Here is a 25,155-nt window from a genome sequence, read left to right on the forward strand (position 1 = left end):
ACACTTGGAGAGTGAAAGGTCTGGGAAGTGGGCAGGTTGGGGGCCAGGGCACCCCTCTGGCAGAGGTTAGTGGCTAGCAGCTCTGTCCTTAACCCTTCTCCAGCTTCTGCCAGAACCTGGTCTCTGTGGCTGATGAAGCCCCTACATGTCTCCACAGCTCAAGCCAGGTCCACTTCCATCTGACCTACAGTCAGTGCTGCCATTGAGATGTATGGCATTTGGGGACACACCTTCAATCCCACAGCTGGCTGTTTTCAGCTCTTCTAGCTGGAATGACGTCTTAGAGTTCTTGGTCCTCCCTCTCCCCTCCCTGGGCAAGACTGATCAAGCTGTCCTGGGAAGAGCTGGGTTTTCAGCAGGCATCAGGAGCCCAGTCCATCATTGCTGAATGCAGAGAGCACCTTGACCCACAGATTTTAAGTCCTGCCCTGTTTGAGTTGGTCAGTGCCACACTCTGTTATACAACAATCTGTGTTGGTAAATTCTTAGTTACACTGGCAGATAAACCAGTGACTTAGGCTCCATCCTTTCCCCTTGGGGCCATTAAGTATTTTTCAGCATGTGGCATGGATCATTTGTTAATTATAATTGTGCCTCAGAGTCAGTAACCAGGAAATGACAACAGTAAAACATCCATAGGGTGTGTGTGCATGCACGCTCATGCACATGTGTAAGAAAGGTGGGGGAGGAGGAGAGATTGAGGTAGATTGGTTGGTTGAGGTCCTCTTCTACTTCCTCACTTCAGCAAGTAACTTGACTTCTTTGATTTGCAGTGTTGTTTTTTTTTTATGGGCAGAAAACTTTTTGATTTTTAAAAAAATTTTTTTTAAACTTACTGTTTTTTTAATTTAAATCCAAGTTAGTTAATATATAGTGTAATAATGGTCTCAGGAGTAGAATTTAGTGATTCATCACTTACATATAACACCCAGTGCTTATCCCAACAAGTGCCCTCCTTAATGCCCCTCGCCCATTTAGCCTATCCCCCCCCACCCCGCCAGCAACCCTCAGTTTGTTCTCTGTATTGAAGAATCTCTTATGATTTGTCTCCCTCTCTGTTTTTATATTATTTTTGCTTCCCTTCCCTTCCCTTTTGTTCATCTGTTTTGTATCTTAAATTCCACATATGAGTGAAGTCATAATTATGATATTTGTCTTTCTCTGACTGACTTATTGGGTTGTAGTGTTCTTAAAACCAGGGATGACAACCCAGCCTCCCTGGATTTGGGCATGTGTAGGTCCTGTTGCTATTATCATATGTTAACATGAGAAATAGCACCAGTGACCTGCTATTCAGATACCCAGAGAAAATTCCCAGGGAAACATTCGGACAAAACAAACTTCTTCCCTTTTTTTTTTTTTTTAAACAAAAAAACAAAACTCTTTTCTTCTGCAGGTCAGCAACCAGCAGAAGAAAAATAGTCATCAAAGATTATATATAAACAAAAAGTAACGTGTTTAAATTTAGCTTTTTTAAAGGAGTAAGATAAAACATCTGACTCACCCTAATTCAGCTTAAAAACAGGAAACATAAGGAAATCTCCCCCTAAATTATAATTAATAGTGGCTCATGTTTAAAGAGTGCCTACTAGGAACCAGGCCCATATGATCCCTTTAATCTTCTGGATCATGTGCTTGTGTGGCCTTCTGGACCTTTCCTTGTACGTTCCCATGTACTTGTGTGCTCCTGGAGAAGAGCTTTATTTGTGTGTGTGAGTTTTATTATTGGCAACATGATGAAGTATGACTTTTTTCCTTTCAATAAAACATCTTGGTGATCTTTTCTTGTTTGTATAAGAGGGAAGTGCCTCACCACAGTTGATGGAGCTGCTCCCCTCCTGATAGCTTCTTAAGCTGTTTTTCTTTGTTCTTGTATAATAAGGAATACACTTAGTCCCCTTATAACTGCCTTTTGAGGGAGGCACCAGTACAAATGACCAAGTGGAGGCCTGGAAGTCCCCAAGCTCTGAGGGGTGTGTTTATTTATGCTCATTTGTCGTGTCCTCTTCTTACACTGGAGGTTCCATGAGGGCAGCTCCAGGTCTGTCTTCTTCACAAGTGTAACACCAGCACCAGGAATATTCAGTGACTGTTTATTGATAAATAAATGGAATGAGCTGGAATCCGAAACCACATTTTATGACCAGTGATCCCGTATAATCCTGTGTACCCTAACCTCCCAGTCCTAGTATCTGTTTAGGACAAAGCTGGGCCTGTGGCAGGTCCTGCTGGATTCCTAGGGGGTCAGAGCCAGACCCCACGTGGCTGACCCTGAAAGCCCCGCTCCTGTTCTGTGTCCGTGTCCAAAATGGATCCCCAGTGTCCAGAGAGTGTCCCAGCAGGTCCATGAACTGCTGCCTCCTCACCATGGGCTGCCGGCTCTGATCCCTTCTCCTTGTAGTATAGAACCTGTAGATCCTAGGCTGGCCCTGCCTTGGCCATTCTGCTGTCTTCAAGGAAGCCTGGAGCCCTGGGGTCCTGCCACAAGCCCTCTGACATGTTGGGTCCTGCTCAGGACTGGCTTATTTGCTCCAGCACAAATGAAACCACAGTCCTGTCTCCTGGAATTACCTTTCAGTTGGTCTGGCGTGTCATTCTGGGGAATGGGACAATGAGGAAATAAATGTCTGGGGACATGTTGGGCAGATCATCAGTGTTTGGGTGGTGCATAGCCCCCATTTGTGGACAGCCAGGGCCCATTTCAGATTTAATCCGTGCTTTGTGTGTGGTCCTGACTGCAAGATCCAGGGTATGTGTGTGGGGCGGTGGGGGAAGAGGTCTTCCTCCTGACACGAGGGGCCTGTGGCCCAGGCTGGAGCCCTTGCTGTCGTCCAGCTCAGTGTGTGTGTTTACTTTGCTTTCCTTCCAGGTGGCATTTTGCCAGGTCTTCATTCATTCCTTCATCCCTCCTGTCTTCAAACTCTGTGCTCAGCATCCCAAGCGTGGCTCTCACAGGCCCTTCCCTGCCTTCTCTCCTCCTACAGCCAGAGTGACAGGAAAAGCCTGAGCTAAATATAGGGGGGCAAGGCCAGCAGAAAGCCTGGGTTTGGAGGTCTAGCCTCGATGGTGACTCCCAGCCCCTCTGTCATGGCTCGCTGGCCTTAGGCAAGTCACATAAATTCTTGGGCCTAATTAATTTATTTGTATATATTGGGCATTTGTTATGTGCCAGGCACTCTGCTAGCAGAGTGTGAATGAGACACAGCCCTGCCTCCTCGGAGCCCAAGGTCTGTGGGAGAGAAAGAAAAGGAACCGGTCAGGGTCAGGGCAGCCGGGTGGTGCTGTGGATGGGTTAAAGAGGCTGGGGAGCTCAGAGCTGAGGCGGGTAAGGAAGCTTCTGTGGGGAGGCAGCCTGTACGTGGCATCCCCGGGGCGGGTAGATGCAAACCTGGCTCTGGGTGGTGAGACCTGGGAGGAAGAGAACATGAGTGAGGGAGTGTGGAAGGCAGTTCTGCGGGGCTGGCGTGCCCTGCCAGAGGGTGGGAGCCCTAGCATGCTGAGTACTGGGCTGAGTCTGTGGTTTTAGGCTGAGGATAACTGTGATCCCATCTTTGGTTGGAAAACCTCACCATGCCAGGAGGGGTAGAGGTGAGGGGTGTGAGCTGGAATCTGGAGCCCAGGGAGGCTGTTTAAATCTGGTGAGAGGTGATAGCGGCCTCCGTTTCTCTGCCTACAAGAAGGGTGGCTGTGAGGACTCAGTACAGAGTTGGGTGGGGAAAGCTTTTGTGAATTGAAAAGAGCCACCTGGATGACAATTGCCATCATACCGGCTTTGGTCTTACATTGTGGCCTTCCAGACCCTAAGATGGAGGTATAGTGACTTTCCCGTTACTTTGCATCTTTAGAGATAGAGGGTGGAGCTCGGTTCTCTGCCATCATCTCCCACATGTGTCCACTCAGGCCTGGGTTGGATCACGCCAAAGCCCTGTCCAGCTCCACGAGTCAGCCGTCGGCCCCTCTGGCTCCCACGTTCCTGGACCCCAGGCAGCGTGGGCAGAGGATGCTGTGCTTTGATTGTTGATGGTAACAACCACGTGAGCTCCCGCAGGTGCAGGTTAGCTGTCCAGTGTCAGCATCTCCAGCCCAAGCAGTAGACCTGGGGAACTGCGACATGCCTGGGGTGACAGCAGCTGCTTCTCTGGGAAGTTGGCAGCCTAGGTGCCAGTGTTGGCCGAGGCTGCTCTTGTGAGCCCCACAGCTTCTAGACGCACCGAGGTAACAGCCTTCACTGGCTCGGATGTCTCTGATACTTATTTTGCCTTTTCCCAAAAAACTCTCTTCCTGGCTAAGTGTCAGGACTGGGACCTGGGAGCACAGCCTCATCAGGGGTGTTAGTGTAGACCAAGGGCCAGCATGGGCCCATAACAGGACCCACATGTGTGGTTACAGACCTTTCGCTCCCCGGAATCCTTAACTGGGAGGGGCTGTGGGGAGGATGGGAAGAAGTAGGGCTTGGGCCTCAGGCAGGACTGGCATTGCAGCCCAAATGCTTCCCTTACTCCCATGTGACCCTGGGCAAGACCCTTGAGCTTGGAGTTTGCTCATCTCTGAGTGGGGCTTATAAACCCTACCCCGGAATGTTGTGAAAATTCAGTGATGTGCTTTTTTTAAATTCAAGTCCAGTTGACACACAATGTTACATTGGTTTCAGGTGTACAGCCTAGTGATCGGACAGCTCACTTATGCTGTGCCTAGAAGTGTAACTGCCATCTGTCCCCATGCAGCGCTATTACAGTGCCATTGACTGGTCCCTGTGCTGTACCTTTCATTCCTGTGACTTTTCATTCCATGATAGGAAGCCTGTACTTCCCACTCCCCTTCACCCATTTTGCCCATCCCCCAACCCTCTAATGATTTTTTAAATTAAAGAGCCTGGTCCGGAGCAGCTACCCAGAAGTTGTTGGTTTCCCTGTCTCTCCACTTCCCCACCCTGTAATGGAGCATGTTCTAACCATTTTATTCCACTTGTGAAGTGCCTCTCCCTGTCACTGGCCATCCTTTTATCAGCTACCTCATTAAATCTTCATCGTGGCCCAAAAGATAGTGCTGGAACCGTCATGGCTGCCAGTGAGAGAAATGTGGTCTGACTGAGCCCTCAAAAGGGGGAGGGGACCAGCAAAGCACTCCCAGAGTGCCAGCCCTTTCCTGGGTCTGGGGTCACAGAGCTGGAGCAGATGCCATCCCATCTGGTTGGGAGGCCAACAGGAAGTGACTTCATCCCAGGGATCACATAACTGAGCATGGGGTTAGGGAAGAATCTGGGGCAGGAGATGCAGATGATTCCTCTCTAGGGATAAGCAGGAGCCCTTTGTGGGAAGAGCCATTCCAGCTGAGGCAGTGAGGTGTGGCCACAAAGTGTTTTCAGGACCAGGCTGTGTTCAGGGCTCCTTGGGCATGTGGGTGTGGTGCGGGGCAGAGTGGGGCACTGGGGGCTTCTGAGCAGACAAGTGAAGGGTTCGTTCGTGTGTGTGTGTGTGTGTGTGTATGAGAGGGAGAGAGACAGACAGACAGATAGACACTGAGAACCTGAGAGAGATCCCTCAGGGGCCAGGAGGATGCAGGAGGCCTTCTGGAAAGAGGTGGCAGTGGGAGGGATAAAAGGAGGCTGAGGTGGAAGTCTGAGGAAGGGGATTGGCAGGACTTGGTTGATGGCAAGAGAGAAGCTAAGGAGTCCAGCCACAGCTCTTAAGGGCCACTTTAAAGAATGGGCTTCTTGGGGCGCCTGGGTGGCTCAGTCGGTTAAGCGTCCGACTTCAGCTCAGGTCACGATCTCGCGGTCCGTGAGTTCGAGCCCCGCGTCAGGCTCTGGGCTGATGGCTCAGAGCCTGGAGCCTGTTTCCGATTCTGTGTCTCCCTCTCTCTCTGACCCTCCCCCGTTCATGCTCTGTCTCTCTCTGTCTCAAAAATAAATAAACGTTAAAAAAAAAAAAAAAAAAGAATGGGCTTCTCAGGGGCCTGGCCAGCTCAGTCAGTACAGCATGTGACCCTAGATCTCAGGGTCATGTGTTCGAGCCCCACATTGGGCATGGAATCTTCTTAAAATAAAAAATAAATAAAAATAAAGAATGGGCTGTTCTTCAGGTCTCTGAAAACACACAGGGACAGAGCAAAGACTGGGGGAGCCACCATTGTGAGTAAACTAGTTTTATCACTCACTTTACAGATGAGGAAAATGCAGCTTAGATTTGGGAAAGTGACTTACATAGGGTCACACAACCACTAACTTGTCCATGCTCTTTCCATTGCTCCTTGCCCAACTTCCCCCACCTAGACTGGGCAGAGGGGCTCTGGATCTGTAGCTGCTGTATAGCTTGAATCCCAGGGCCTGAAATCCCTGCTCCTTAACCCAAATGGAAAGCTCCAAGGTCAGAAGAGGGAGGTTGTCTTGGCCAGCCTGTTACTAGCTAGGGGTGTCTCAAAGAGCCAAGCCTCCAGGCCAGCCTGGTGTCCCCAAGATGCCTTCCCCATAGGCCAGGGTCAGGTCACCCAATCGGGAACACTGACCTTTGGTTCCAGACAGATCAAGCCGGCACACAGGACTCTTCCCTCCATACCACCCTCCCCTTACACTTTATCATGAAAATTTTCACAGACACAGCAAAGTTGAAAGATTTAACATTGAACGCCCATATACCTACCACCTAGACTCTACCGTTAACATTTTACTATACTTTTGTGATCACAAATTATCCATCCCTCAATCCCTTATTTTAATCATTATTACACTATATGTTAACTAATTTGGATTTAAATAAAATTAAAATTTTTTTTTTTAATGTTTATTTATTTTTGAGACAGAGAGAGACAGAGCATGAATGGGGGAGGGTCAGAGAGAGGGAGACACAGAATCTGAAACAGGCTCCAGGCTCTGAGCTGTCAGCAGAGAGCCCGACGCGGGGCTCGAACTCACGGACCGTGAGATCGTGACCTGAGCCGAAGTCGGATGCTTAACGGACTGAACCACCCAGGCGCCCCTGGATTTAAATAAAATTTAAAAAAAACCCACAAAGTATAGATATCACTATATTTCCTGCTAAATATCTTAGCATGTGTATTATTAACCAGAGCTCAATACTTACTTATGTTTTTCTTATATGAAATTTATATAAGGTGAAAAACACAAATCTTAACATGTACATTTTCTTTTTTTATAATTTTTTTTATTTTTTCAATATATGAAGTTTATTGTCAAATTGGTTTCCATACAACACCCAGTGCTCATCCCAAAAGGTGCCCTCCTCAATACCCATAACATGTACACTTTCTGAAGCTGCCTTTCATTCAGCAAAAATTTTAAATTTATTTATTTTGAGAGAGAACATGCACACACAAGTGTGAGTGGGGAAAGGAAAGAGAGAGAAGGGGGAGAGAAAATCCTAAGCAGGTTCCATGCTGTCAGCTCAGAGCCCAATGTGGGGCTCAGTCCCATGAACTGTGAGATCATGACCTGAGCTGAAATCAAGAGTTGGACACTTAACTGATTCAGCCACCCAGGTACCCCAGCAGCAAAATATTTTTGAGATTCACTTATATAGCTGCAGATAATAACATATTGCTTTTTTAAAATAAACTTTTAAATTCCAGAATAACTTTAGATATAGAAAGTTCCCATATGCTCCACACCCATGATCTAAGCCAGGGAACTACATTACATTTAAGTGTCCTGTCTTCCCCATGTCCTCTGCCTGCTTTCTCAATCTTTCCTAATTTCTCATGACCTGGACAGTCTTGAGGAGCGCTGGCCAAGTATCTTATAGAGTGTCCCCATTTTGGACTTCTTACGCTTTTCTTTTCATAAGTTGGGGGTTTGGATTTTTGGAATGCTCAGTCGGTACATGCTAGCCACCTGATTTCATAATGATGTTACCCTTCATTTGTTCAAGATAGTGTTTGCAGGGCTTCTTCAGGATAGAATTACTATTTTCTCTTTCCCTGCTCTGTTCTTTGGAAGTAAGTTACCTCTCCTAGCCCACCCTTGGGGGCAGAGGGTGGGGAGTAGGAAGAACTAAGCTGCACCTCCTGGGTGAGGTATGTTATTTGGAATTCTTCTGTAACGGTTCCAAAAGCAATTCTCTCTCATTTATTCAGTCATGTATGAGCTGGTTGCTTTTAATTTATTTCTTTAATCAATATAATACATATACATAATTTACAATGTTAAGGATTATAAGGAAAAAGAATGGTTCCCTAAGGGCTTAGTTATTTGTTTTGTTACTTGTAAATAACATACATACTCTGTTTTTTTCCCCCATTTTATATTAAATTGAACTATATGAACTTTCCAATATGCAACCATTTTTGATCTGCAAAAATGGCCATTTCATATGGTTCAACCTAATACCTTGTATTTTGACTTTCTAATCCTTGTGCTGCTGATTTTGTGTGACACTGGAGTTGGTTCATTTGTTTTATTGTGAATTGTGACTTTGCATTTGATCCTCATCACATCTGGCTCCCAGCTTAGCCACAGCTCCAGACCAGACACCTTGGGCCTAGGTGAGAAAGGGGATGCAGGATGTGAGGTCAGCCTTTGCTGTGGTAACTGCCCGCCACGGGCAGCTGTGGAGCAAAGCCTTGGGGGGTCCCTGGACTGTTAGCTCCACGGATACCCTCAGCTGCGAGTTCTCTGCCCTGTGGCAGACTGGGCCCCAGGTAGATCACCTTGCTGCAGCGTCACGGCCACTAGGCCAGCTCTCATGTGTAGTCTCAGGCCAACTATTGAAACTTTTGTGCCTCAGTTTCCTCTGGTGTAGGTCCTCAGCTTTTCCTTCAGGCCCCTCTGTGTTCTCCTTCCTGCCCACAGTATGAAGCTGTCCAGGACAGGGGTCTCCGGAGGTCAGAGGCCAAGATCCCAGGCTCAGCTCAACCTCTGACCTGTTCTAAGACCCTAGCTGGGTGTTCCCCCTCCACTCCTCCACTGGGCTTCCATCTTCCCATCTATGCCAACAAGGTGGTTGATACTAATGGTCTAAGAGGCCTCTAAGTGGCTGAGAAATGGGGCTGTGAGCCCCTTTCCCCACATCCTGCCATGCAGCAGGGCTCTGCTCCTCCTGCCCCGGGCACTGGGAGTCTTGGGATGAATGGGATTGTAAAACAGCACAAGTCCTTATTCCTCTCTGGGCTTCTGTGAGGGGGATAGTACTGAGCTTCTGGGGCCCTTTGGATTCTGTGGCCTATCCAGGAAAGGCCGACTGAGCTGGTCACGGATACCATGGTAGTAGAACGCCTCGGGGACCCTGCCCAGTCCAGGGGAGGAGGCACAATCATCAGGCAGTCACACAGATGAAAGAAAAACTGCAATTTGGATGAGTTTGTGTTACCAAGTAGAGGTTAATGGGGCCAAGACCCAATCTGGGGGTGTGGGAGGGCTTCTCTAAGGAAGTGATCTTTCCTGAGACCTGAAGGGTAAGCAGATGTTGGCTGGATGAAAGGGAAGAGAACATTGCAGGCAGAGGAAACAGCAGAGATCCTGCAGCAAAAGGAAAGAAGCCAGTGTGGCTGGAGCTGAGTGAGGTGGAGCAGGTGAGAGGGTGAGGCATGCACATGGGGCAGGGACCAGGTACAAGGCCTCAGAGCCCCAAAAGAGTCTGATCTTCATCCTAGGAGCCCCAGGAAACCTTTGGAGGACTTTTAGCTGGGAAGTAATAGGCCTAGATTTATTTTGAAAAGCAACCTCTGGCTGCGAGGGAGAATGGATTGGTGGGGTCAAGGGTGCGGGAGGCCTGAGACCAAGGAGCCCAGAGCAGAGATTGCTGTTGTTTCGATGACAGTGGCTTCGTCCAGGGTGGTAGCTGTAAGAACAGGTAGAAATGGGTGGATCTGAGAGTTTGGGAGATAAAACTGCCAGGACTTAGTGGCCTTGTGTCCAGGAGAAGTATCAGGTTATTCTGTGGCCTAAGAACCTGGAGGGAAGATGGGGGCATGGGTTCACCATGGGAGCAGCAGCTTTGACCGGGGGCTCAGCTGTACCATGGAGGAGCCTGTGGGCACCCAAGAGGTGAGGTTGGAAGGGCCACTGGCCGCAGAGGTACATTCTGGAGTGCAGAGGCCAGGGCCTGGGAAGGTGGCGTGAACCCCACAGGGGTGGAGAGGGGCAATACAGGGGCACAGGGGTGGAGAGGGGCAATGCAAGACCTTGTGGGGTCAGTTTAGGCCCTGAGGTAGGAGTCCCTGGGCAGGGTCACCCCAACACCCGCCTACCCTCTCAGAGACCCAAGGTTCAGGGGTAGGTTCTGCAGAGCTTCTCACACCTTCTCTCTCCCCCCAGATCCTGCTCATCTCCGATTACTTCTATGCCTTCCTGCGGCGGGAGTACTACCTCACACATGGTCTCTACTTGACTGCCAAGGACGGCACGGAGGCCATGCTTGTGCTCAAGTAGGCCTGGCTGGGCACAGGGCTGCATGGACTTCAGGGGGTGGAAGGGCCAGAAGCTGGGCCAAGCCCCCTAGCCAGAGTTGCCAGCAGAGGAGGCCTCCGGCAGATGAGGTTCGAGTCCAGGGTTACAAATCTCTGGCACCAGAGAGGAGCCATGGCTGGCAGCAAGGCCAATGGGGAATAGCCAGGAGCTCCTCCACTTGGACCCCCACTTTGTGGTTCTGCACACCGGGGAGCCCCCTCCGAGGCTCGAAAGGGGAAGAAGCAGGTGAGCAGGGTTTGTTAGGTTGTGACTACTTAATAAATGGTTTTTTGTTACAAAGAAATCGATCCTGGGCCCACACTGCACTCCTGGAAGGGGGGGGCTTGGCCCCTAACACCACCGTGGTATACTACAGGTATACTACATACTGGTGTGGGTTTCTAGAATGAGCCCCAAGTCCACAACACACAAGTTTGTGCCCTGGCCAGCTGAGACTGCTGTAGGGCAGCCTACTCCCACCCCACCCACCAGCAGCTCCCACCCCCCCCATTCCCCAAGCAGCTGGAGGCAAAGGGCCAGGCAGGCCTGAGCAATCTTTATTCTGCAGAGGGACAATGACCACAGATCCGTACACCTTGTCAAGACCAGGTGAGCCAGGGGCCAGTCTTTCAGGGGTGGGCAGGTCCAGGCAGGGGGGCAGCGCCTCAGGTGAGGGAGGGGCAGATGGGCAGGGGCCTAAAAAAAGAAAAAGACAAACCACACGGAGCAGGGGTGCTGGGAGCTCTTCCCTATCCTCCCGCATCCCAGACAGCACCCAGAGGGGTAACCCTAACAATGACTGGCCCAGGACCCACCCAAGGGCAGAGTAGGTGTGGTTGGTGCGCCCTGGCTAGGAGGCGGCATCCCTGCCCAGCCCACCCAGGGCAGAGACCGTTAAGTTCAGGAGCCAGGAGCTCCCTGGGTAGAGCCTGACAGGGACCCCCCCCCTCCCCCATTCCCAGGCCAACCCCTCCCCCCCCCCCTACTGCTGCTTCAGAAGCCGAAGGTTTCCTGGGAGGCGTAGACCATGTAGAGGAAGCCATCGTCATCCTTCTCCTGCTCGTAGATGTCGGCGATGGGTGTAGACACGCTCACCATGCTGTGCTGGTTCACCAGCAGGAAGAAGGCCTGCGTGGGGTTCAGCTGCAGGCGGCGCCTGGGGTGGCAGAAGGGCATGTCAACTGTGAGGGGCCAGGCTCCTGGGTGGGTGGTGCCCTGACCACACCCCCCGCCCCATCCCCAATGATTCTGAGACCACCCCCATCCCAGCCCTTTCTGGAGGCACTCACCTCTGACCTGACACAGACCCCAGCCCTGACCTTTCCCAACCTACCTAGGACTGGGATCCAAAGCCCGGGCCCAAGTCCCACCCTCCCCCAGAAGGCCCCAAGCCCCTTCTGACTGCTGCTGCCCACGCACCGGATGATCTTGACCAACTCGCTCATGTTGACATGGTCTGGCACCAGGAACTTGGTCTTGTCCAGGACTGGCAGCTGCTTCTCACCCTTGTAGCGCTCGATGATCACCTAGGGGTGGGGCAGGGGATGCGTGAGATGGGCGGGGCCTGGAGCCACAGGGATGGGAGGGGGCGGTGGGACTCACCGGGATCTTGCTGGGGTGCTGGTCGCGGATCTGCTGCACCTCCTTACAGCGGTCGGCTGCGGACAGGAGACAGGCAGTAAGGCCAAGAGGTCCCGCTTGCCCCGCCCGTCGCCGGCCCCGCCCCCCAGGCTCCCGCCCCCGGGGCCGTCAGGCCCCAGGGCCTGGCACGGGCTGGACTGGGAGGCGAGGCCCCGGCCCAGGCCAGAACCTGCCTCCCGGCCCGGGGGGTCCAGCCTGAGTCTGACGTCACGGGGCTGACGTCGCCTGCGGCAGTCAGGGTCAGTCGTGGTTCCCACCTCCCCCCCCACCCCTTGTCCCCGCTCCACACCCGCAGACTGCCCGCCGGGCCTCACCGAAGGTCCGCCGCTGCTTGAAAGGCCGGTCTGAGGGCATCGCGCGGGCCCGGCGGGGCGCGCAGGCCGGGGCTCCGGGACGCGCGGCTTGGGGGCTCTGGCTGAGATTCGGGGGCTCTGCGCCTCGCGCTCAAGGGCTCCGGTTCTCGAGCTGAGCCTGGCGGCGGTGGCTCGGGGAGGTAACTCGCCCGGGTGACGTCAGGTCACAACATTCCTTAAAGGGGAGGCCGGCGCACTGCTCCCATTGGGCCGACGCAAAACCCGCCCGCCTGGGCCTGTGACGTCATGGCGCAGAGAGCTGGACTCCAAGCCAGCACCGCGGAGGGGTGGGGCGGGGCTCCCAGGTCGCGTCACAGTCCTGTGACGTCATGAGCTGCCGGCCCATCTCCCCGAGGCAGGGGCTGAGAGACTGGCAAGCCTGCCGGGAGTTGAGAGAGCTGACTCGCAGCTCTGACAGCGGGAGAGCGCGCAGGCCAGTCCGGGGCTCAGCATTTTCCGTTCCCCCTGGTGCTAAGTCATCCCACAGCACACTGGGAGGCCGTTCCCTTCAAGCGATGGTGTGAGGCGCTGGAGGTGACGATGGCAGTAAACCCAAAAACCTCGCCTCCATGGAGCTCGTGGTTAGAGAAAGAAAGCTAGGGTCGGGGGGATTACAACTTGAAAACAAGATGCTAAAAAGGAACACACAGGTTTTCAAAGGAATTTCTAGAATTGAAAAAGCTATTTGAAATTCAAGTCTGAAAGGATCAGGCAAGAAAGTAGATGGGACACAGCAGAAGATAAGTCACGCAACTGGAGGATTGAAAGGAAGCAACCAGAGAAACAAGGTGATAGACCTTCTAAAAGGGGAGGTGATAGGAATAGGGAAGTGAGAAGACCCACAGGTCCAGTCAGAATTCCAAAAGGAGAGAAAAGAAGTGGGAGAGGCAGTTCTTGAAGAGCTTCCAGACTTGATTAAAGACCAGGATCCTTACATAAAATCCAGAGCAGGATAAATAAAAGTAGCATCGTGGCACTTTGTAATGAGTTTGCAGAACTCTAAAGAGAAGAAGAAAAATGGTGAGCAACTAAGCTGGTAAACATGTAGGTAAATAAACAGTGGAACATGAACAGTGATGATTAATCTGGGGAGTTACAAAAGGAGCACAGGACACAACCGGAAGACTGGAGAGAGTAATCAGTTCAAGTGTTCTAAGAGGCTTGATATATTTGAGGGGCACAGGATAAAGATACTGATAATTTACAAAGCATTGTGAATTCAGGAAGTGTGTATTTCAGACACTTACAAGGGATCACTAAAAGAATAGCAAGTGTAACTGCCAATAGAGAAAAGGAGAAAAAAAAGTAAAAAGAATGGTATATAAATGATGCAAAACCAGAGTAAATGTAAAACATGAGTAAAAATGTTTTACATTCACTTATTAAAAACATGATCAGGGGCGCCTGGGTGGCTCAGTCGGTTGAGCGTCTGACTTCAGCTCAGGTCATGATCTCATACTCATACACAAGCCCCACCTTGGGCTCTGTGCTGACAGCTCAGAGCCTGGAGCCTGCTTCAGATTCCGTGTCTTCCCCTCTCTCTGCCTGTCTCCTGGCTCATGCTCTCTCTCTGTCTCAAAAATAAATAACATTGGGGCGCCTGGGTGGCTCAGTTGGTTAAGTGTCCAGCTTCAGCTCAGGTCATGATCTCACAGTCCGTGAGTTTGAGCCCTGCGTCAGGCTCTGTGCTGACAGCTCAGAGCCTGGAGCCTGCTTTGGATTCTGTGTCTCCCTCTCTCTCTGCCCCTCCCCTGCTCATGCTCTGTCTCTGTCTCAAAAATAAATAAAAACATTAAAAAAATAAATAACATTAAAAAAATTAAAAATAAATAAATAAAACATGATCAGACTGGCCAAGAAAAATAAATGCAGCTCTATATGCTGTTTACAAGAGGACATTTAAAACTTAAGGGCACCAAAAATAAAATGATGGGAAAAGGTATACTAGAGAAAAGCTAACCAGAAGGTATAGCTATAGCAAAATCAGACAGAAAAGGCCTTAAGGTAAAAAGCATCATTAGAGATCTAGAGGATGACCAATAAATGATGAAAAGTACAACTTGTAGGAAGACAACAATTCTTATAAAACATACAAGTTAGAGGTCTAAAAGGCTGAATGTATGAAACAAAAGTGATAGGATACAAGGAGAAATTGCCAGATCTTCCATCATAGTGAGAGATTTAAGACTTCTTTCAGTAACTGATAGACCCAACAGCCAAAAAAAGATATAGAAAGATATTAATAATCCTGATCAATGAACCCTGATGGAACCCTGAACCCAGTATTGCTACTTTCAAGCACACAAGAAACATTTACCAAAAAATGACATAAAAAATGGCCCCAACTTGAATCTCAACAGGTATCGAATAGTTTCATAAAGACCATATTCTGTGACCACAGACCAGACCCAAATAAATTCTAAATGTTTGGACACATAAACATCTAAAAAACATTTTACTCAAAGATGAAATCGTATTGAAATGAAAACTATTTAGATCAAAAAAATGAGAATACACTTAAAAACTCAGGGTTGGGGGAATACAACTAAAGCAGCCTATAGAAGATTTATAGCCTTATTAATTATAGTAGGTAAGAAGTACAGAAAATCTACAAGCAGAGTATTAAAGAATTATAAAAAAGTAACAGGGTCAACCCAAAGAAAGTGGAAAGAAGAGCAGAAATTGATGAAATAGAAAACAAAAATACTAAGATAGACCACAAAGCAAAGCTGGATCTTTGAAAAGACACACAGAATAAACATTAATGTGCCAAATAGACCTGCTATCATTTCTAGCAGAAATGATAAAAATAAGAATGTTATAAACTTTATGCCAGTAAATTTAAAACTTAGATAAGATGGACAATTTTCTAGAAAAAGAAATTTGCCAAAACTATTTCAAAAAGAAATAGACAAAGTGAGTAGCAATATACCTCAAAAAATTGATCCAGAGGGTTTTTGAGGGGAGTTCTCCCTGCCACCCCAAGACCAACCAAACAAACGAAAACAAACCTGCAACAAACATCGTACTTAATGGTAAAACACCATACTCTATGGTATGGTGAATTCTATGGTATATTCATTTCAGTGAAATGAATTCACTGAATATAATGCAACATTGTATTGAGGTCCCAGCCAGAACACCAGGCCAAGAAGCAGCAGGAGCATAACTACCACTCACAGCAAGAAGATGCAGAGGAATCCACAAACAATAGAAGACTGCTAACTAACATGAAGTCTGACAACACAGCATACCATGTTTTAGAGGAAGATGGGAAATGGGAAATGGGAACTCTCTACACTGCTGAAGGGAGTGTAAAGCCTTTCAGCCATACTGAAGAGTGATTTGGCAGAATCTACCCAAACTGAAGATGCCCATATCCTACAAACCAGGAATCCCACTTGCTGTGTCCCATGTGAGCTCAAGGGAACACAGTTAAGTATGTTCATTGGAGCATTTTCCTAACAGCAAAAAATTGGGACCACCTATATGTCCTACTGAAGATGTTGGGTATTCCTATAACATAGCAACACATGGTGAGAGAAGGGCTCAGCAAACTTTCCCTTTAAAAGGCCAGACAGTAAATAGGTTTGGCTTTCCAGGCCATATGGCTCTCTGCAACTACTCCTTTGTTGCTGTTGGCTTGTGGAAGCAGCCCTTACCCCGAAAGGGCATGGTTGTATCCCAATAAAACTTTATTTGCTAAAACAGATTTGGCCTGAGGCTTTAATTTGCTGACTCTTGATCTAGAGCTGTGTCAAAATGGACAAATCTCACAAACACAAAGTTGCAGCAGAGTATAATCAGAGCCATTAAGTGCAGCTGAAAGAACTAGGTCGGCCAAGGCCTTGGGGGAAGTTGTTACACCTCTCCTTGCTCCACTAAGCCCTAGGCTGAGGCTATGGTGGGGGAGGGCCCATCCCCCAAATCCCAAGGTCTGTGCTCACTCTTGCTCTTACCTGACCAGTCAGCAGGACTGACACTCCACCTCCAGCTCTGGTTTCTCTCCCACTGTTCCTCCTTTCCCTCATCTCCACAGAATCCAAGGCCCGGTCTACTCCATGTATCTACTTGAAAGCCTAGCAGACATTTGAAATTTAGCTTCCCCCAAATCAACCCATGCTCTTTCCCTAAAATGTGCACCAGTTGTAATCTTCCCTGTCTCCATCCGTGTCATCTTGGACCCCTTTCTTTCCTTCACCACCCACATATCCAGTCCATGCCCAAACCCTGCTGGTTCACATTTCAAAATACCTCGACAATCTAACCAATTCTTACCACTTCCACCACTGCCCTCGGGCCAGAGCTGCCATCATCTCTTGCCTGACTACTGTCAGCATCTCCCATCTGGTCTCCTCGCTTTGGCTTTGCCCGCCTCATTTGGGTCCCACTACGCTGACAGCAGCTTTCCTGTGCACGGAAGTCGGGTCAGCTGATTCTGTACCCCACACGTTCAGAGCAAAAGTCAAAGGCTGAACAGTGGCCCAAGAGGCTTGTGAGATCTTGCTTCTTACTCTCTCCTACTCTCTCCTGGCCTCATCTACTCCTTGCCCCCTAGGCTTCAGCTACACTGATCTTCTCACTCTTCCAGAATCAGACACACTTGTGCCCCAGGGCCTTTCAGTACTTACTCTCCCCTTTGCCTGGAGCATTCTTCCTCAAGATCTCTGTGTGGCTCTCAGGTCTCCTCAGGGAGGCTTTCCTGAATGATCTTATTTAATGTTGCAGTCCCCACCCTGGTTACTCCCTATCCTCCCTCCAATGCCTTATTTTTTTGACAGAATAGCTAGCCCCTTCTAATATACTATATAATTTTTCTAAGCATTACAAAAATCTTCAGGCATACAGAACACTTGAAATGATTGTTCAGCAATCACCAATATACACACCAGTTACATTCTATACTTAATGCTTGCCCTATTTGCTTTATCATCTGTACATCCACCCACCCAATCTTTTTTATACATTTCAATTGCAATCCAATATGCATTTATTTTTATTAACTTAAAAAAATGTTTATTTTGGGAGAGTGGAAGCAGGGCTTGGGCAGAGAGAGGGGAACAGAGGATCTGAAGTAGGCTTTGCGCTGACAGGCTGACAGCAGTAAGCCCCCATGTGGGGCTTGAACTCACAAACCACAAGATCATGACGTGAGGAGAAGTCAGAGATGCTCAACCAACTGAGCCACCCAGTTGCCCCTCCAATATCCATTTGTGATAAAAACTCTCAACAAAGTGGGTATAGAGGAAACCTATCCCAACATAATAAAGGCCACATGTATGACAAGCCGACAGCTAACATACTCAATAATAAAAAGTTGAAAGCTTTTCCTTTAAGATCAGGAACAAGACAAAGATGCCCCCTCTTGCCATTTTTATTCAACACCATCTTGGAAATTCTAGCCAGAGCAATTAGGCAAGAAATAAAAGGCATCTAAATTGGAAAGGAAGATGAAGGTGGCTCAGTCGGTTAAGCGTCTGACTTCCGCTCAGGTCAGGATCTCGCTGGGTTTGTGAGTTCGAGCCCCGCGTTGGGCTCTGTGCTAACAGCTCAGAGCCTGGAGCCTCCTTCAGATTCTGTGTCTCCTCCTCTCTCTGCCCCTCCCATGCTCATCTCTGTTTCTCTCTGTCTCTCAATAATAAATAAACGTTAAAAAAAATTTTTAATTGGAAAGGAAGAAGTAAAACTGTCGCTGTTTGCAGATGACAGGATATTATAGAAACCCTAAAGACTCCACCAAAAAACTGTTAGAACTCATAAATTCGGTAAAGTTGCAAGATACAAAATCAATATACAAAAGTCTGGGTTTTTTTTTTTCAATTAATTTATTTTTGAGAGTGAGCGAGCAAGCAGGGGAGGGACAGAGAGAGGGAGAATCCCAAGCAGGCTCCACACTCAGCGCAGATTCTGATGCAGGGCTCAATCTCACGAACCTTGAGATCATGATGTGAGCCAAAGTCAAGGGTCTGATGCTTAACTGACTGAGCCACCTGAGCACCCTGTTTTTTTTTGTTTTGTTTTGTTTTTTTTTAAGTAGGCTCCATGCCCAGTGTGGGGCCCAACACAGGGCTTGAATTCATGACCTTGAGATCAAGACCTGAGCTGAGATTAAGACCTGAATTGAGATCAAGATAGTGGCACACTAAACTGACTGAGGCACCCAGGTGCCCCAAATCTGTTGTGTTTCTATATGCTAATAATGAACTATCAGAAAGAGAAATTAAGGGACGCCTGGGTGGCTCAGTTGGTTAAGTGTCTCACTCGGTTTCAGCTCAGGTCATGATCTCACAGTTTTGTGGGCTTGAGCCCCACATTGGGCTCTGTGCTGACAATGGGGATTCTCTCTCTGCTGCTCCCCCACTCACTCTCTCTCTCTCTCAAAAATAAATAAATGAGCTTAAAAAATTATTTTAAAAAAGCAATTAAAATACCATTTAAAATTGCATCACTCCCCTGCACTCTCTAAAAAAATAAAAATAAAAAATAAGGGGCACATGTGTGGCTTAGTTGGTTGAATCTGACTCTTGATTTCGGCTCAGGTCATAATCAAGGTCATGGGATCGAGCCCCAAATTAGGCTGTGCCCTGATATCATGGAGCCTGCTTGAGATTCTCTCTCTCCCTCTGCCCCTGCCCTACTCTCTAAAAAAAAAAAAAAAAAAAAAAAAAAAAAAAAAAAAATTGCATCAAAATGAATAAGATACCTAGGAATACATTTAACAAAGGAGGGGAAAGTCTTGTATACTAAAACCGTAAGACATTGATGAAAGAAATTGAAGACACGAATAAATGGATATTCTGTACTCATGAACTGGAAGAATTAATATTGTTAAAATGTCTCTATACCCAAAGCAATCTACAGATTCAATGCAATCCCTATTAAAATTCCAATGGCATTTTTCACAGAAATAGAACAAATGATCCTAAAATTTGTATGGCACCACAAATTATCTGGAAAAGCCAAAGCAGCCTTGAGAAAGAACAAAGCTGGAGGCAAACTATATCACAAAGTTATAGTAATCAAAATAGTATGGCATTAGCATAAAAACACAAAGATCATGGGTGCCTGGGTGGCTCAGTGGGTTCAAGCCCTGCATTGGGCTCCACACTGCCAGTGTGGAGCCTACTTGAGATTCTCTCTCCCACTCTCTCTCTCTGCCCTCCCATGCACGTGCTTGCTCTCTCAGAATAAATAAACTTAAAAAAAAATCAGTGGAGAATAGAGATCCCAGAAATAAACCCATGCATATATAATCAATTAATTTATAATCAAGAAGCCAAGAATACACAGTGGCAGAAAGGACAGTCTCTTCAGTAAATGATTTTGGGGAAACTGGACCATGACTTATACCATAATGAAAACTAATTCAAAATGGATTGAAGACTGAATGCAAGACCTGAAACCATAAAACTCCTATAAGAAAGCATATGTGGTAAGCTCCTTGACATTGGTGTTGGTGATGATTTGGGGATTTGATACCAAAAGCAAAGACAACAACAGTAAAAACAAACAAGTGGGACCACATTGAACTAAAAAGCTTCTGCACAACAAAGGAAACCACCGGCACGATGAAAAGACAATGAATTAAAATATTTGCAAGTCATATATTTGATAAGGGGTTAATATCCAAAGTATATAAAGAACTCCTACAACTCAATAGCAAACAAAACAAACAAACAAAAAAACCCAACCAATCTGATTAAAAAATCATTAGAAGACCTGAACAGACATTTTTCCATAGAAGATAGAAGATGTACAGATGGCCAACAGACAAATGAAAAGATGCTCAACATTACTAATCATCAGGGAAATATAAATCAAAACCACAATGAGATATCACCTCACACCTGGCTATCTATCACCAGCATGACAAGAAATAACAAGTATTGACAAGGATGTGGAGAAAAGGGAACCCACTAACAGTGGTAATGTGAATTTGTTCTGCTGCTGTGGAAAACAGTATGGAGGTTCCTCCAAAAATTAAAGATAGAAATCTAGCAATTCCACCTCTGAATATTTATTTGAAGGAAACGAAATCTCTAGAAAAGATATATGTACCCCTATGTTTATTGCAGCATTATTTACAATAGCCAAGATATGGAAACAATCTAAGTGACCACTGGTAAATGAATGGATAAAGAAAATGTCACACACACACATGTGCATGCACACACACACGATATGGAATATTATTAGTCCATAAAGAATGGAATCTTGCCATTTGTGACAACATGGATGGGCCATGATCTCACTGATATGTGGAATCTAAAAAACAAACAAGCTCAGAGATACAGAGAACAGATTGATGGTTGCCATAGGCTAGAGAGTGGGGTGGGGCAAAATGAGTGAAAGGGGTTAAAAATCACAAAGTTTCAGTTATAAATAAGTCAAGGGGATGTAATGTACAGCATGGTGACTATGATTAGTAATGTTGTAGTATATATTTAAATGTTGCTAAAGAGTAGATCTTAAAAGAGAAAAAATTTTGTAACTATGTATGCTGATGGTTTTTAATCAGACTTATTGCGGCGATCATTTCACAATATATACAAATATTGAATCATTATGTTGTACACCCAAAACTAACATGTTATATGTCAATTATGTCTCAATAAAAAGAGGAAAAAAAAAACAGTAAGTTGCAGACATCAATTCACTTTATCCTCAAACCCTTTATATCCATATCAATATTTGTTTTTAATTTTTTTACAGGGATAAAATTTACATATAACTAAGCATAGATGTTAAGCGTGTGTCTGATGAATTTTCACAAGTACACACACCTGTGTAATCCAAACTCCTACCAAGATACAGAACACTACCATCACCTCTTTAGAAAGTTCCCTCTTGCCCCTTCTCAGTCCATATCCACCCTCACCTCCAGAGGCAACCACCATTCTGAGATTTTCACCATAGATTAATATGAGCTCATCTAGAACGTCATATAAATAGAACCACACACAGTACATGCTTTTGTTTCTGGCTTCTTTACTTCAGTATAAGCATTTTGAAGTTCACGTTCTTGCAGATATCAGTAGACCATTTCTTTATATTGTAGAGAGCTTCCATTGGATGGGTGAACCACAGTTTGGTTAGCCATTCTTCTACTGATGGACACCTGGGTGGTCCAGGTTTTGGCGATTGTAAATAAAGATGCCATGAATATTCCTGTAACAGTCTTTGTGTGGACACACTCATTTTATTTCACTTGGACAAATACCTAGGAGTGGAATTGCTGGCTTATAGAGTAGATGTGTGTTTGGTTTTAGAAGAAATTACTGATTTTTTTTCTCCTTTAAGTTTAGTTATTTTGAGAGAGAGTGTGTGTGCAGGAGGGGCAAAGAGAGAGGCAGAGAGCAAGAATCCCAAGCAGGCTCCGCACTGTCAGTGTGAGGAGCCTGATGTGGGGCTTGAACTCACAAACTGTGAGATCATGACCGGAGCTGAAATTAGGTCGGGTGCTTAACTGACTGAGCCACCCAGACACCCTGGATCTTTTTCTAAAGTAGTGGTTCCATTTTAGATTCCTGTCAACGCTGTACACACATCTGTGTGTGGGAGCTCCTGTAGCTCTGTATCCTTGCCAGTATTTGGTGATGCCAAATTTTAATTTTAGCCACTCTGGTGGGTATGCAGTGGGATCTAATTGTGGGTTTAAATTTAATATGATATATAATTGTTATAAAAATTATTTTATTTCTCTATCCCAGCACCTAGATAGAGTGTGGCACATGGCAGGTGCTCAGTAAATATTTGCTGGATGAGGACCTGTCCTCTGGACCTTCACAGTGTCATTTCTCTGGAATGTGTGGACTGCCCATCTGAGGGTCTGTCTCCCCTCTTCTGACTAGGACTCATAGGCCTCAGAAAAGGCAGAGAACTGGCCTTGACTGGCCCATCACATCAAAGTGGAGCAACCCTGCCTGAATGGCCACCAATTGCTGTGTGACCACGGCAGGTTCCTTCTCGGAGCCTCTGTCTGCTCCCTTACACAGTGGCAGACAGATGTTGGGTCCAAAGTAGCTTTACTAATGGGGTGCCTGGGTGGCTCGGTTGGTTAAATGTCCGACTTCGGCTCAGGTCATGATCCCGCCGATCCCAAGTTCGAGCCCTGCATCGGGCTCTGTGCTGACAGCTCAGAGCCTGGAGCTGCTTCGGATTCTGTGTCTTCCTCTCTCTCTGCCCCTCCCCTGCTCGCAGTCTGTCTCTCTCTCAAAAATAAATAAATATTATAAAAAATTTTAAAGTAGCTTTACTACTTACTGGATACCTTTGAACAAATTCTTTCCCCCTGGAGCCAGTAACAGAACCTACCTCTGAGGTCAAGGATCAGCATCAGTGAATGACCAGGAGGGCATGGAGTTCTGGGGGAACAGGGCCTGGAACTTCATTCAGCACCCATCTTATTTAAGGCAATGAGCTCACTTGTAAAATGGGCCTCACTTTGGGAGGACCCAGGAGGAATGCAGTCTGAGTCAGGGTCATTATCTCTGAGTAAGGATTGGTTGTTCCTGTTTATAGACTCCAATTGGAATTTTCCCAAAGACTGGAAGGACTGAAATCTTCCCAGGGGTCCCCTAGCCTCTGGCTGGGGCACCCCACCCTCGCTCTTCAAAGTCTCTCTGGCTTCACTGAGAAGTATAGGCCATGACCATCAAACCCACTGCCCATATGGGGCCTCACTCCCTCTGTTCCCTCCTTTCCCTCTAACCAGGGGCATGCTCACCCCTAACCACCCGCCTCCCTGAATGACAAGGCCCAGGTTGCTACCCTCTTACCCTCCCTCCTATGTCCTCACGGTCCCTGCCCTCCTAGACCCTGGCCCTCAGAGCTGGCCAGTCACCTGGCGAGGTTGCCTCCCCTTGGCCTTTCCAGCCTCTGGCTGTGCCTAAGAGATCTCATCCTGCCATGGGCCCCAGCTCTCCTCAGCCTGCTCGGCCCGTTCACATCCATCAGTGCCTTCAACGTCAGCCTCAGGTCTGAGTCCTGCCTCCTGAACAGTTTGCCTCAGAATGTTTAGGCTTCTCAAACTCAACACGTGCAAGTGAAGCCCCATCTTCCCTAATACCTGCAGCTCCAGCTTCTCCCCTCACGTCCCATCACTCCAGCCTGACCCAGGCTTCAGCTGGGCTCTCCCCTTTGCTACCGATCCAGTCACTGTCTGAGTCCTCTCAGGTCCACCCCAAGTCGCTCTCAGACCCATCTGTCCTCTCCCAACCCTCCCTCTGTCACTCCACCAGGCCAGCTTTGCCTCCCACTTCCCAGGTCTCAGCCTAGACCACACTTCACCACCACCCTTCTAACAAGACAAGGTTTCTGCTTCGCCCTCTTCGGTTGCCAGTCCCTACCTGTCTCCACTTCCTCTTGCCCAGCACACATTCCACAGCCCACCACAATTCTTCCCAAAGTGCAGAACTCCCTCATTCTGCTGAATTAACCTGGGAACATCCCAGTCCTGGTTAAAGCCAGCTGACAGCTTGTTACGCAGCTGCGCCCCTGGCTGCAAATATGATGCAAAATTGCTGATTGCAACACAGCTCAGCTGGGCCCTGCCCACCCATCCCGAGTCACTTACCTGGCAAGCTCCAGTCCTCCTCTCCGGGCAGCTCCGGCTCGCCTTCCCTCGTCGTCCTCTGGGCCCTCACCCCGCCTTCCCTCAGGTGCAGTGGACCAGCGGGCCCTGCTCTAGCCTCAGCCAGCCCTTCACTCTGTGCCCCGGGCCACCCTTCCCCTTGTTTGCTCCTCCAGGAGGCCCCTCGTCTCTCACCAGCAAACAGTCACGTTCTGATAACTCGCAACCCCCTCCATCTCCCACCCAACTTCTTCCTTCACAGCCCACCTGCTATGACCACTTTCTCCTTGAAATTCTTTCTTCTCTTGCCTTCTGTGGTGGAGACTGTTGTTACCTTCAGCAACAATTGTGCTCTCCCCCCGTGGAACAGAACCCTGAATGTCTCTTAGGGCAGCCATGCACCCAGCTTGATTTCCCAGCTTCCACTCCAGCTAAAAGTGGCAAGACGACTACACTTTTGTCAGTAAAACATAAGTGTTATGGGACAAGATCATCCTACAGGACACGGTGGGTGTCGAAAACAGCAAGACCTTCAACCGGGTGGAAATCAAGTCTGAGATGCTCAGTCGCCACCTGGGCGAGTTCATCCCCCTCAAGTAGCCTGCTTAGCTGTTATAAAGGCACAGGCTGCTCTGAGGGGGGAAAAAAAGTGGAAAGTGCTCGATGGGACTTGTGGGAAATCTCCTTAAAGGGAAAGAGGACATCCTTCTGCAGCCCCGCCCTCCATCAGGTGCCTGAAACTTGTGACAGCTGGGGCTCTAGTAGCTAATCTTGGATCATAAGGACAAGGGCTACACCCTGGGAATGGTGGGGCAGAAAGTTTCAAGAGCCTGGGTCCCTGATGACTTTGTGGAGCCACCATTCCATCCTGGACCACATGAACTCATGAACCATGAAATCATGATCTGAGCCAAAGTTGGATGTTCAGCCGACTGAGCCACCTGGGTGCCCCTGCCTTCATGTTTCTAAACACTATAGTTGTCCTGTTATTTCTGTAGTTCTTACCACAGAAGGGGATTTGACTCTTGCCTCCCTCACCCTTCCCAACGTCCAGCAGCTATAGCACCATTTAGGGTGTATTGTATTTTGCCTACAAAACTATGCATAGCTGAGCCACACGATATGTCCTAGATTTGCTTTTTATTGTACAATTTTTTTATTTTCTGGGGTTTGGGCTTAAGTTTTCATTT

The 25,155-nt window shown here is 47.7% G+C and overlaps 2 protein-coding genes across 2 annotated transcripts in view; one reads left to right on the forward strand and one right to left on the reverse strand.

Annotated features, from left to right (window-relative positions):
* PIGU (phosphatidylinositol glycan anchor biosynthesis class U) overlaps positions 1–10,850 on the forward strand; it is an 81,234-nt gene extending 70,384 nt beyond the window's left edge. The window contains exon 12 of the mRNA XM_042931172.1: positions 10,268–10,850. Coding sequence (XP_042787106.1) covers positions 10,268–10,381 — 114 coding nt within the window. The 3' untranslated portion in view covers positions 10,382–10,850. The remainder of the gene's footprint in view (positions 1–10,267) is intronic.
* Positions 10,851–10,934: 84 nt separating this feature from the next.
* On the reverse strand, positions 10,935–12,582 carry MAP1LC3A (microtubule associated protein 1 light chain 3 alpha). Its single transcript, XM_042931173.1, has 5 exons — positions 12,355–12,582; positions 12,002–12,057; positions 11,819–11,925; positions 11,386–11,555; positions 10,935–11,095 (listed from the first exon to the last, which is right to left on the reverse strand). Exons 1-4 carry the CDS (start codon positions 12,392–12,394, stop codon positions 11,393–11,395), a joined length of 366 nt encoding a protein of 121 aa, XP_042787107.1. The 5' UTR covers positions 12,395–12,582; the 3' UTR covers positions 10,935–11,095; positions 11,386–11,392.
* Positions 12,583–25,155: the final 12,573 nt, after the last annotated feature.

Source organism: Panthera leo, chromosome A3 (genome assembly GCF_018350215.1).
Source record: "Panthera leo isolate Ple1 chromosome A3, P.leo_Ple1_pat1.1, whole genome shotgun sequence".
In the NCBI taxonomy this organism is placed as follows: Eukaryota; Metazoa; Chordata; class Mammalia; order Carnivora; family Felidae; genus Panthera; species Panthera leo.

Coding starts and splice junctions, on each gene's coding strand:
- MAP1LC3A (XM_042931173.1), bottom strand. CDS start 12,394: ATGCCCTCAGACCGGCCTTTCAAGCAGCGGCGGACCTTCG. Junction 12,058..12,354: donor CAAGCAGCGGCGGACCTTCG/GTGAGGCCCGGC, acceptor TCCTGTCCGCAG/CCGACCGCTGTAAGGAGGTG. Junction 11,926..12,001: donor AGCACCCCAGCAAGATCCCG/GTGAGTCCCACC, acceptor CCCCACCCCTAG/GTGATCATCGAGCGCTACAA.